Genomic DNA, 12,937 nt, shown 5'->3' with positions numbered 1-12,937 from the left:
TTCTTCTGTATATGCTAGCATTTTTAAAGAATTTATACCTACCTACATCATACTACTTCGTGTATTACCCCAGAATAATGCCATGGCTTGAAGATAATAGGAAACAAGTAAATGTATTCATACATTTCTTCTTTTGGATTTACCGTGGCGGTAGATGCAGACGGGGCGGAGCAGGAAAAGGAAGTGCGACGACGTCCACTGCAATCCGAGAGGACGTTTGATTAAAAGCAGTTAGGAGTTAGCAATTAGCATGCAAAACAACAACAACATGATACGACGATTTATAGGGGTTCTTCAGCTAAAATGCTCTTCTGATTCCGTGCTATATAATTTAGGAAAAGAATTTCATCTTCAGTCATGCACTCGAAACAAAGGCAAGCACGACTCTAGGATGGCTAAAGCTACTATGCCAATGGACAATTGACGGTAGAGATCATAGATTACCAGGGTTTTTTCTAATTGTACACTTTGCCTGTTAGTTCGTTAAATTACTGTTTCCTGGATGTGTACAACACAAGAACACAGGAATATGTATCACTCGGAAGGACTACGTTAGTAAAGCTTTATTAAGGCCTGTGGTTGTTTACATCAGTAATTCTCGCGAGACTACAATGAAGTTATGACGAAAGCGTTGTTATGATTACATACCATGCTTGCTTTATAGTCGATTTATTAATTAAAAATGTTATGCTTAAGCATTATAAAACAACTTGGTAGTGATGATGAATGTTTTGTGTTTTGTGAAGTGCAATACTATATATGAGATTTTTTTTTTGAGGCGGAGCTAATTTGGCGCACTTATAGCGCGGGAACTTCGTACATCCAAGTAGTAGACGCGCCAAGAGAGCGTAGTACAAGTCCTGGGATCGTAACGTTACTGTAGTCAACTCTAGTCATGGTCTTTTAGATTAGTTGGCAAATCATTTGACTATAGCATATATAAATTCGTGCACGCCTTTGACCGAGAAAACTCTGCCAACATGCCCGTCCTAGAAGTTACAGATGCAGCTCCAGTGTCTCCATCAAAGAAGCCACGGACAGAAACAAATCTTACAGAGGAGAGACCTGTCCTCAGATTCGCCAGGCTTTCTAATCATGCTACAACACCGACCAGAGGATCATCTAAAGCTGCAGGATATGACCTGTACAGGTTGGTAATAGTTGACTGAGCGCTTCATGAGCAGCCTATGTAACAACAATAATGTGACCTGTGTGCCTGAAACTTTTGTTCATTTTATCTCGTACATTGGTATAATAAACGTTTTTATTGAGACTGAATATAATTACCTCACTTCTGCCTGTACTTGTAACAGCATGTACAGTAACTTATCAACCTAATGTTCTGGATTTGTACAGTGCATATGATTACTCCATTGGTTCCATGGACAAGGCCATTGTGAAGACAGACATTCAGATAGCAGTTCCCCATGGCTGCTATGGAAGAGTGGGTGAGTGTTGAACTTGTATGCCCTGCAGCTCTGGGTTAGCATAATGTTTTGTCTTGTGATATAAAGTCACTTCTGTACTTTATCTAAACACCACGTTTTCCTCAGTGCAGTTAAATTTAGGTTAGAATTGTCTGTTTACAGATTTTTTTACATTAATTTGTGGAAACAAGACACATTTTTTTTCTTCTTAGCCCCGAGATCTGGATTGGCAGCAAAACATTTCATTGATGTTGGTGGTGAGTTCTTGTCATTGTGTTCTTGACTTCCTTGTTCAAGGATCCTTGTCAACAGCTTCTGTTTAACTAGGTGTTTACTTTGAGTAATATTTTTTATGTTCCCTTCAGCTGGTGTTGTAGATGAAGACTATAGAGGAAACTTGGGAGTTGTGCTCTTCAACTTCAGCAAAGAGACCTTCGAAGGTATAGTTTTGGTATAAAAGGTTCTCATTTTTCTATGTCACCCTGTGTTTTGTTTAAGAGAAAGTAATGATATTTAGTTTTTAGTAAGCACTGGTCACACTCAAAGACATAATCAGACATAAAACCTCAAACTTTATGTAATTTAATTACATATCAATTTCCCATGTAATCTTATCACATAAATACTAGGTAAGTTTAATGTAAGGTATTTTATTCAGGTTAGGGTTATGCCTTTTAAATAAAGAATAACAAAGTTATTGCAATTTTACATATATATAAGCCTTGTGTTTGTGTGAAATAATTACATAAAATAAGATAAGCCATACCTCATTGATTCCCTTGGGGAAATTGTGGTCTCTGCAACTAACCTGCTCCCCCATGGGTAGTGCTCAGGTGGCTCAGTTGGTAAAGCTTTAGTGTGAGCAGCAGAAGGTTGAAGATTGTCAGTTCAAGCCCAGTCTACTTCATCACAAAACAAAACTTCCCCAAGATAATAAATTATCGATGTCTTATTTTATGCAGATATTTCCCATAACCATAAACTGATGAAACAGTTAATGTTAATATGACTCCTCATTCCATATCGTCATCACCTGTACATCAGGTACAGTATTTAAAGAAAACGCAAGCTTTATGTGTAAAATTCTACCTTAACCTTAACTTGTAATGGAATGTAATAGAATTGCATAGCCCTACTGTTGAACTTGTTTCATAGATTTTAAGTAAAGGCTACTTTAATTTTTTTGTAGACATAGTATATGTTTGAGTATATTTGCGTGATGTCTATTTAAAAATACACAACCATTTTAAATTGGATTTTTCATGTATATAATACTTAAAAATTATAAAGTTTTATTAGGGGCAAGAATCTTTTTTGCGTGTGTGTGTGTGTGTGTGTGTGTGTGTGTGTGTGTGTGTGTGTGTGTGTGTGTGTGTGTGTAAAAGCATATCTGCTTAAAATATCCTTCCTGTACCTGTAGGGGTTATCAGATTCACCTGGTAAATGATGGATGGTTACGACTTTTTGCAATTCTCATTCACATAGATGGATAGTTTTCCAACATTACAACAACTGTTTTTACATGATATTTACAAATGTTGGCATTCTCTTCCTCTGTCTTGTAGTGAGAAAAGGCGACAGAGTGGCTCAGCTTTTGTGCGAGAAGATCTGCTACCCAGATCTAGTGGAGCAAGAGGCAAGAAGCTTAATACCATACTCATACATTTACTTTATCTATGTAACTGTATCCTTTTTCCATGTTAACCATCAAGTCACTCATTGTATTGTAATAAAACTGTTTCGCTGTTTCCTTTTAGACACTAGATGAGACAGATCGTGGAGCTGGAGGCTTTGGATCAACTGGACACAATTAAATGCTCCTGACCATATAGTCATGTGTTAATAAAGTTATTTTTTTGTATCTGCAGAGTTGGGTGACTTTATTGTGACTGCTGCTCATATACTCAGTAACAGTCTAGATTTCTAGTAGTAGTCTTTTTAAAGCTCCACTTGGGGGCAGTGCAAGGCAAAATTTCCCTCCAGTACACAACCATATCTCAATTCACAAACCAAAACTTAGCTCTAATGGGTCTAATGGGACAGTCCTAATAAAGGGGAAAGCAGTAAATGCATATACAACAAAAGTTTTTTTATTGTAAATTTAGAACTAAACCCTCTGATGTGAACAGAACAGATTGGTATCAAGCTGGTCTATGGCAACTCATCACTGATTGTACTTGTGAGAGAACATGTGGCCATGAAAACCTCAGTGCATAATCATATAGGCCCAGGTTTGGCATCACCATTGTATGTGTTTGTGTATGTATGTATACACAGTTTACAAAGAAAGTAGTTGGTCATTATAAGCACCATTACAAAGCCCACATTCCATGAGCTCCCTCTAGTTTGCAAAAGCTTCATAGAATAAAAGTGGCATTGATTATTATTGTATAAACACAATTTACATGTAGTATAGAAGAGAGCAGACTATGAAGCTAGCTGTTACCGGTTGTAAAAATATGGGATCATATCTTGACTACTGAGTTTTGTATAGTAATACAGTGCATTCAGACGTCTATGTCGTAGTGTTGCTAGCACCAGTAGATATGAATCATTCTTTATACGTTCTTTTATTCTGGAGGAAAACCTATTTTAAATAGGTAGGAATCATTCAACCATACATGCTTGCACTTCAATAGCTCATGGTGGGTTCCTTTCCTCACATAAGCATTTATGTTTTTATTTTCATTAAATTAATACTGCTGGAAGCAGAAATGTGTTTACTTCAATGTATGCATATTGGGTTAGTCATTTACCTGAGGGGAGAAAAAAATATTATTTCCGACTATCGGGACTCACCATTATTTCCACTCATACAGAGTTCACAAAAACTCTTTCTACAGTTCACATGTCTATCAAATTGGCACCTGATTCCTCATTTCATTATAAAACAAAAAACCCTAAAATGAAAAACCACTCACACACACAATAGTGCTTTACTCAAAGCTGATGTTGCGTGTCCTGCATTTAACTGAAGTCATACTGCTTCATTCAGTTTATAGAGAAACTCCATCTAGGATATGTAGAATTATCTTTGGCAATCAAATGACATAATCCCTCCCCTCAACCCTATTCTTGTATGTTTGGTGGCAAGCCCTTCTCCCTGGAGGAGCAAGAAGTTGCTCCTAACCACTGACCCAGAGTCAGAGATATTTGACCTTTAGGGAAGTGTTAGCCTGACCCTGGATTAGTAGCTGCCAGCAACATCTGCCTGTCTCAGTCTTAGGATAGTTAATGGAGGATTATCTGAACCCTCATCTTCAGTATGTCTCCCAGCTGCCCTGTGAGGTAGTCTTTATCGTGTTGCTCCTCCAGCTCAGCCAAGTCCTTTTTCTTGTAGAGGGGCACACTGCTGATCTGAAGATGGTATGCCCCTGGGGAGAGGGCCTTCTTCTTGCTCAGATGCAGATAGCTAATGCCTTCTTTCTGGTTTATCTTAAAGTTGCCCTCCTCATTTCCATAGTCGATGCTGTAGCGTACATGGTCACTAAGGGTAGATAAGGCTGGGGTAAATTCTAAAATGTGGTCACGATTACTCAAGTTCCTGATGTTCACGTGTAACTGCAGGGTGTCCTCGATGTCCACACTGGCAAGACTAACCGTGTCCATCTCAGTCAGCTGCGGAAAAAACAAGATCCAAAACAAATAAAGTAAATAGTTAATAAAAATGCCTAAAAAAATCAAGTTTTCCTAATAATACAGAAAACATGACCTCACTATTCTCAGTGGTAACTTACAGTAAGTCTGGTTTACTGCATAAAAACAAAGTACCTGCAAGTCTTCCACAGGGGCATCCTTTGTTAAGTTAGTGCTGCGACGCTTGCGTCCTTTCTTGGGATAGCCATTGATCTTACATTCATAGCAAGCCTCAGGAGACAGGGAGTTATCATCCTCTTCTCCTCCTGCCTGTGTATCACTAGAGCTGCTCTTAGCAAAGCCCAAACCTGTGACACAGTGTCTGGGATGAAGACAAAACCATCAGTAAACATAAAAATGTCTGCACACAGATTTCACACAATCCTTCATTCACATACCCTTGTCCAGCACGGAAGTATCCAGGGGGGCATCCACAAAGGTAGCCCCCATCTGTGTTGGAACAACCAAACTTGCAGGGGTTCTGGCTAATAGAGCATTCATTAATGTCTGTGCAACCTCCATTAATCTGCTCATAGTTAAATCCAGTAGGGCAGAGACAACGGAAGCTCCCCAGGGTGTTGTGGCATGACGCTCCCCCACAGATCTGGCTGTTCAGGCACTCGTTTTCATCTACGTTAAAGGGATTGAATGGGAAAACATGGGGTCATTCCAATTAAAGGGCACAAACAATACTGGAGAAGGCTTCTCTGACCAAATGTAGCACATTCAGCACAAATAGCTCATGTTCTCCCTATAGTGAGAAAGCCTATTAAGGTGTCATCAATTTACATACATTTACATTACTTAGTTATTTTACATTTGTGTAAATATGATACACCTGAAATATGATAAGGATAAATTGGGAACTAAACATTTAGAAGTAGATTATTAGTGATCATGTTTAACATAATATTGTCCTTGCTTATCATCTCCTAATGACCACAGCAAGAGCAGATGAGCTTTTTAAACACAATATTTATAAAGAATAGTGGAAAAGAGGTAAAGGGCAAATAACTAGTTTAAAAAATGTAAGTGAGATTTCAGTTAGAACACCAAGGCTGGACTGTACGCATTTTAGCTAGGTCACCTGTTTACCTGAAAAGCACATTGTGGTATGGTCTTACTCACCCACACACTGGTTCCACTGGTAGTGCTGCAGGTACCCCTGAGGACAACTGCATCTATATCCACCCACTAAGTTCTGACAGCCATGCTGACATCTGTGGTTGCCAACACACTCATCCATATCTGCAGCAGATAAAACATTACTGTAAAAGCCTGATTTGTGTAATTAATCACTTCATACACTTCATTGAGATCAGTATGAACTGTATTCATACAGTACCTTCGCAGGCTTGTCCACCGGAGTCTAATGAAAATCCAAGCTGGCACTCGCAGTTGAAGCTCCCTGGAGAATTCTGGCAGACACCATTGGAGCCACAGAGATTGGGGTCTGTTGCACATTCATTGTTGTCTACACAAAAAGGAGGGAAATTGGTTAGAAACACGAGCTGCTTATAACCTAGCCTGGATGTCCTGAATCATTTTCTAGTAAATGGGAATTTAAGAGAGAATTTAATCTCCAACCAAATGACAACAATCATTTGAGGATAAACAGTCATTTTGAATTTAAGAATAACAGACTGACATATGGACATCTTAGAAATTATATATTAATTAATATATATGAGTTTTCTATTTAGAAAAGTTTTGTAAACACCACAAACATATTTGTGTCTATTCGTAGCTGATCTGTAGCCTTAGATCAAAGCAGTAGTCTTAAAATGTCAGTTGTTGAATGTATTTACTGATGTTTTTACAGTTGATTGACATTTTGAAATGTCTTCTCTGTTTCTAGCTTTAGATTTGGTGAAAATTGTTAACATGTGTAAGCCACCTTTTTGTAAGTAAGTATTAGCATGACTGAAAAACCGCAACCTGCCGTATTATAAGGGGCACAGTACTATTATTGATTTTATAAATAAGTATAGAAAAATATTCATGTTGGTAAGGGTGCTTTTAGATGATTAACATCTGCCCTGAAGGAGCTAGTGGCTCTGTGAGACCCACATTGTCTGTACACTGAGCAGTAGTAGCTAGTGGTACAGTATATGATTCAAACTAGTGTTTTCTGTGACACACATCAGAATGCCTGAATTGATGAGAGGTCCTGGGAGCTTATGGTCTGGAAAAAAAGCTTGTGGTAGTCATGGCAATCTACTGCATGTTCCATAACAAAGCTTGGCTAAACTGCTGTGCCTATAAATGACTCCAGTCTAATTCAGTGTTCAGAGTTCAGTGTGATATCTATTAACTGATTGGAGAGTTTATAAATGTTAGCGGGTTCTTTAAGAGTTTGTTATAAGCCAGCCTGTAAAAAAATCATTGTTTATATTCTATATGTGTATATTTACCAATGCAGGCAGTATGATGCTGAGTGAAGCCTGGAGGACATTTGCATGTGAACCCACCAATGGTGTTAACACACAAGAACTGACAATTATGTTGTTTGGTCGTACATTCATCCAGATCTGGAAAAAAAAGTTTTACAATAAATGCAAATAAATAAGAGAGGAACTAGCACAGTTGTATTGCTTTTATGCTAAATATTCAGTACAGTGGCCTGAGCTGTATCAGACTGCTGCATGAACCGTATGGGGGCTGTTTTTTTTAGTAAAATTCCAGTCCTCCTACAGTCACTGACCTAGAAATGAACTGCAAATGAACCAGAAACCAGGCACACAAAGGGGTATTGTACAGGGGGAAACAAGAGTTATAATAAATCAAGATGAGTGTAATGTACGCAATTGTTTTGACTTATAAACAATACTGATAAACAGGGTACACAGACAGATGCATTATGTCTCAGGGCCTGAACAGACTATTTCAACTGTGTCACTCAAGTAGTTCTAACCTGAAAGCGAACTCCAGCTAGAAGTGCAATTAACCTGCATAGCAGCAATCCTGAATATTTTGAGGTTCTGATTTTCTGTGTGTCACCTTTGCAGCTCTTTCCATCTTCCTGTAAGAGGTATCCACGGGGGCAGGAACACAGGTAGCCTCCCTCTGTGTTCTTACAGATGAAGTTACAAGGGTTTGGTGCCTGTATGCACTCATCCACATCTAGTGGGAGGAGGAAAGAGTGAGGGTAAGACACAGAGGACATAAAGAGAGCGACAGAGAGAGAGGGAGAGTGAGCTAGACCCAGAGTTTGATTCTATGTATAGCCAAAAGTTCCATACGAGGAGTTGATGAGGCAGAAAGACCTGGGCTATATTTTTCAGAGTGTGTGGGGAGTCCACATAGTTTCATGTCTTTACTAGACAGGAGGAATGGCAGGAATAGAGACCCTAAAAGGTTAAGTGCTGGAGGTGAGAATAAGTCTTACCCACACAGAGGGTGCTGCTGATGTCAGTGGTGTAACCAGGTTTGCAGGTGCAGCTATAAGACCCTAAAGTGTTCAAACACTGACCATTTCTGCACAAGTTGCCCATGACACGGCATTCATCAATATCTGGACAGAAACAAGCATATTAGTTGTTCACAGATCTAAAAAGTTTACAGTAATAGTTAATTTACACTCAAGTACACTATCTTTAGGAGTAAGACACCTCTGCCATCAGTAGTGTAGCCAGGGCCCAGAGGACACATCTTCTTGTACTGGGTAGTCCCTGGCAGAGAGCAAAGCTCACAATTGGTTCCCCAGCCTCTGCCTCCATCACAGCAACACTCTGACTTGGTCACCAGATTCCTGTTACTAGAAGTCATCTGACACAAAGTGGTCAGGACCTCAGTGAAACAGAAGCCTTCCCGATTATCTGGGGGGAGAGATACACACACAGAGAAAGGTAAAGGCTACCAACAAGCAGACAAAAAGAAAAAGAGCGGTGGGCCAAAGAAGAACAGACCAAACCACCTGGACAGGAACTAGTCTCAGAGAAATAGATATAGAAATAGAAAAAGAAATAGAAATAGAAATAGAAATAGAGACATAAATAGATTACCCACAGTCCTCTATCACTAGGAGTAAGATATCCACAAATACATAGAACAGTCTCCCTGGTGGTTTCCTCACTGTGTTTAGCAAAACTTATTAGATTTAGATTTAAACATTTCTATATCAATATAATAGTAGTAGGTCTGTAAGTTTGGTAATACACACACACTCACTCACAAAAAAGGTTGGTATGCAGCGTAAGCTGACACACTGGGTTTACTTGGGGTTCAAACTAAGGTTCCAACAGACTTAAATAAAACTCAAGTGAACTTAAGTAAAGGAAGTCAAATCACAGCAAGCAAGACATGCCAAGTAAATGCCCTTACCAATGCATTCAGTCTGCGTGGGAGTAGCTATAAAACCTTGGTCACACCTGCAGCGGTAGCTTCCTATTGTGTTTTCACATCGACCATTCTTACAGATGCCTGGTTTGGCTGTGCACTCATTCAAATCTACCATAGACACACACATTTACAAACAAAATAGAAATATTCACACTTTTCATAGAATAAGATGTAGCACAAAGTGCTTTTTATACTCCAACCACAAAGATAAATGGGAAAGTAAAATAAATCATTAAGAATTAAAACACCAACAAACCATTCATCACAAGAGCAGTAAAAATATGGCATAAAGGTATAAAACAGAACAAGAAGGACATTCTTTCACAAACCACCTGATTTCTGGAGCTTAACATTTGATTCTCTTTTGCATTTATTTCTAGTTTCTGTTTATTCAAGTATTTAGTCTGAGAGTAACACATATCCACAATAGGACAATGTAGCTGCAGTAAAGAGTAAATTAAACTTGTAATGTACAGATATCTTTCTGCTACAGTCTGGTCCTCCTTTTTGTACTTGTTTGTTCCTGTCATCTTCTGCTGCTTTCCTGTTTGGTCTAATAATTTCAATTACGTACAACTTTTGCCATATAAGCAACTAAAGACTTGTTTCTCATGTGCTGTCCGTTGATTGGTTCATCATCTGTTTCGAGGTCATCTCTGCTGATTGCTTTTTACTTTATTTTGTTGTGTTCTTTTGTTACTTAAATAAAAGTATCATGTTTACCTAAGTGAGTCTCAGTCTATCCAATTGGGTCCATTCGCTAGTTAATGTCAAAGTCAGCGTGTCGGCCTTTGACGTTTGTGTGTGACATAAAGCCAAAGTTTGTATGATAATCTTACCAATACAGCCACCTCCGCTGGGCTGGCGTGTGTATCCAAGGGAACAGATGCACATGTATGTGCCAATTAGGTTCTTGCAGGTCATGCCTCTGCTGGCACAGTCATCTACACCATCTTCACACTCATCCTGATCTGAAAAGCAAGCAGCATTCTATAATACATGTAAGAGGATGCAAAAGAGTTAAGCCGTCTATTTGTACACATGTGCAGTTATTACACCAGTGATGTAACATATGCACTCCTACATACTGAAAGCACTTGAGAGTTTAATCAGTCAAGTGCAACAGGCAAGGAGTGGGAGAGTTGGTGGTCTGTTTGGAGCACTAATATAAACAGTGATGCTACAGACTCTGATAGGTTCCTCTCATCTCAGCACGTTCTTCCAAATACAACCGCTGCTGTGATATTCAAGCTATCTTAGAGTGAGGAAGTGTAAATAGTGACTCACCAGTTACAGTTACCAGAGAGTGTTTTAAGATTGTCAGAGATAAAGGCCTTTACAGAGAGCGTGTGTTATGTAACTTTATAGATAGGACCACCCTGTTTACATGAGGTGCTCATGTTTTGTACCAGCTCCTTCCAGTGCACAAGAAACCTGCGTGCATATGAGTAAGATATTTTAATATAGTACCTTTACACATCCTCCTGTCCTCGCGTAGCACATAGCCTGCAGGACATTTACACTCATACGAGCCAAACGTATTCACACAGCGGAAGGCGCAGAGCAGGGGATTCTGGGAGCACTCATTGATATCTGGACAAAGGCACAGGCAACAAGTCAGTAGTAGTATAGTATAAAGCATTGCAGTAGTATAAAGACGGCATGACTGAAGTGGCCATGCCCAGCTGCTTTTGATATACCTTCACAAGTCATCATTGACCCAGGTTCAAAGCCAACATCACACGAGCACTCAAACCCACCAATGACATTATTGCACGTTCCATTGCCACAGGGATTGCCAATGTCACACTCATTAGTGTCTGTATTCAGGATAGACACACGAACAACAATAAAACATGTTAAATTTACATCTATTAGCGGATGAATCAGAGAGATTCGAGGAAGATAACAATCAGAAAACAACAAGACCTAAACAAAGAAACACAGACCTTCACATCTGACTCCACTAATGTCCAATCGGTATCCCATGGGACATTCACACCGAAACGAGCCGTCCGTGTTGATGCACTGTCCATTAATGCAAGGATCGTTTATGCATTCATCAATATCTACAAGTAATAGACATACCATGAAATGTACCGTGTTACATGACATAACTGTAGCAAAGGTGCAGGAAAATGAAAGTTGAGTTTTAATGTCACACATACCTTTTGGGTGTTCATCCACTCCCTCTTGATAGCCCTCATTTGGACAGAGAGTAATGTACTTCTCTGTAATGGCATCAAAAGGCAATAATACTATTATGTAAGACAAGCAATTTATGACTGTGTTATGTGACGTGTACATACCCTCTCCTTTAATAGGACAGATCTCACAGGGGTTTCCCCAGCCTTGACCTGGCATCCCAGTGCAGCAGCATGCTATTTTGGATGTGTTCTGAGGCTTTGCAGCCAGGCAGAGTCCATTTTCAAACTTGGTGTAGCAGTAGCTCTCGCGGATATCTAACGTTTAACATACATAAACACAGAGCAAAAGCTGCAGAAAGCAAATTGAGGGTTGTACAATCAAAAAAATTCTTTTAATATTTTTTAATTTTTTTTGTTACATTAGACGAATACCATTAACATTTGTCTACTGAATAAGAAGCTACAGTCAACAACACAACAGACACAGAGATGCTGATTCCTCGGCAATTAGATAGATTATACTGCAATTTAAAGTGTATGCAACAGAACATTTCCATCATTCAACCTAGGGTTTGAGCTTCTGTGACGTTAATGATTTCTCATGTTATTACTATTTAGCTGTCAAAGCCTTTTAACTATATTTAGAGACTTGTTTACTTGCCATGGTCAATGAGGGATAGATATGCTTTACCCAGTCTGCAACTGCGACTGCAACTATTATACTATATATAATATTCATATTAATATCAAATATATTTCTTTAAACCTGCAATATACCCAAACAATGACTGGTGTTTGTCAGTCACTTTCTGTCAGGGCTTACGGGGACCCTTGGTCCTCCTGGACTCGGCAGACACTGGGCAAGTTCTCACCTATTCTCCTATGAAGAAAGTAGGTGAGTCTGGTCTGGTCTTCACTGAACTTAACACAAATAAGCTTTTCTGAACAAGATCATGCATGCCCTGGTTCACATACATGTACCAGGTGTGTTCTGGTGTTGTTATACTCTATAAAACTGATTCGTCAGCATTTCCAGGAAATATATCTAAAACATTTGGTATGTGAATGCATAGGCACATCCATGTACATATGTCAAAATGTAATACTAGAAAAATTAGAAAAAGTAATTTCTCGAGAAATTACGTGGTAGAGCTGATCTGCTGCCGCAACAAGCCAAACGCTGATTAAGCTGCTGATGTCCAAAAGTTGACAACAGCAAAACGATGAAAACGATGAAAACGAGAAAACGTTGGCAAAGATTAAAAGATGGCGATTAAAAAAATTCCAAAGTTGACCAAGGTAAAAAGATGTCAAAGATTAAAAAGTTGACAAAGGTGTTTATCATTCAACAGCAAGAATAGCCCTATTAAAACAAAAGATTTAGAT

At 39.0% G+C, this 12,937-nt stretch overlaps 2 protein-coding genes across 10 annotated transcripts in view; one reads left to right on the top strand and one right to left on the bottom strand.

Annotated features, from left to right (window-relative positions):
• Positions 1 to 151: 151 nt before the first annotated feature.
• Positions 152 to 3,288, top strand: dut (deoxyuridine triphosphatase). Of its 2 annotated transcripts, XM_029128824.2 has the most exons (7): positions 152 to 374; positions 994 to 1,150; positions 1,357 to 1,448; positions 1,640 to 1,684; positions 1,793 to 1,867; positions 2,993 to 3,063; positions 3,185 to 3,288. In XM_029128824.2, the coding sequence occupies exons 1-7, from the start codon at positions 251 to 253 to the stop codon at positions 3,239 to 3,241; spliced, it is 621 nt and encodes a 206-aa protein (XP_028984657.1). In that variant the 5' UTR covers positions 152 to 250; the 3' UTR covers positions 3,242 to 3,288. The 2 variants fall into 2 exon arrangements, with proteins under 2 accessions (XP_028984657.1, XP_028984658.1); XM_029128825.3 differs by lacking the exon at positions 152 to 374 and having other exon boundaries at positions 433 to 1,150.
• A 207-nt stretch (positions 3,289 to 3,495) lies between these two features.
• fbn1 (fibrillin 1) overlaps positions 3,496 to 12,937 on the bottom strand; it is a 64,472-nt gene continuing 55,030 nt past the window's right edge. For 5 of the 8 annotated variants that reach the window (XM_029128809.3, XM_029128811.3, XM_055503519.1 and 2 more), the window contains 16 exons: positions 11,714 to 11,866; positions 11,573 to 11,635; positions 11,354 to 11,473; positions 11,105 to 11,224; positions 10,875 to 10,997; positions 10,244 to 10,375; positions 9,387 to 9,512; positions 8,675 to 8,881; positions 8,452 to 8,577; positions 8,064 to 8,186; positions 7,478 to 7,594; positions 6,409 to 6,537; positions 6,192 to 6,311; positions 5,462 to 5,693; positions 5,199 to 5,385; positions 3,496 to 5,045 (listed from right to left, as the gene is read on the bottom strand). In XM_029128809.3, the coding sequence (XP_028984642.1) occupies positions 4,659 to 5,045; positions 5,199 to 5,385; positions 5,462 to 5,693; positions 6,192 to 6,311; positions 6,409 to 6,537; positions 7,478 to 7,594; positions 8,064 to 8,186; positions 8,452 to 8,577; positions 8,675 to 8,881; positions 9,387 to 9,512; positions 10,244 to 10,375; positions 10,875 to 10,997; positions 11,105 to 11,224; positions 11,354 to 11,473; positions 11,573 to 11,635; positions 11,714 to 11,866 (2,465 nt within the window). In that variant the 3' untranslated portion in view covers positions 3,496 to 4,658. Of the gene's footprint in view, positions 5,046 to 5,198; positions 5,386 to 5,461; positions 5,694 to 6,191; positions 6,312 to 6,408; positions 6,538 to 7,477; positions 7,595 to 8,063; positions 8,187 to 8,451; positions 8,578 to 8,674; positions 8,991 to 9,386; positions 9,513 to 10,243; positions 10,376 to 10,874; positions 10,998 to 11,104; positions 11,225 to 11,353; positions 11,474 to 11,572; positions 11,636 to 11,713; positions 11,867 to 12,937 lie in introns of those variants that run through there. The other 3 variants (XM_029128812.3, XM_029128813.3, XM_055503522.1) reach the window with 3 other exon arrangements.

The sequence above is a fragment of the Betta splendens genome, chromosome 16 (genome assembly GCF_900634795.4).
Source record: "Betta splendens chromosome 16, fBetSpl5.4, whole genome shotgun sequence".
Taxonomy (NCBI): Eukaryota; Metazoa; Chordata; class Actinopteri; order Anabantiformes; family Osphronemidae; genus Betta; species Betta splendens.
This window is presented reverse-complemented; position numbering and strand designations above follow the sequence as displayed.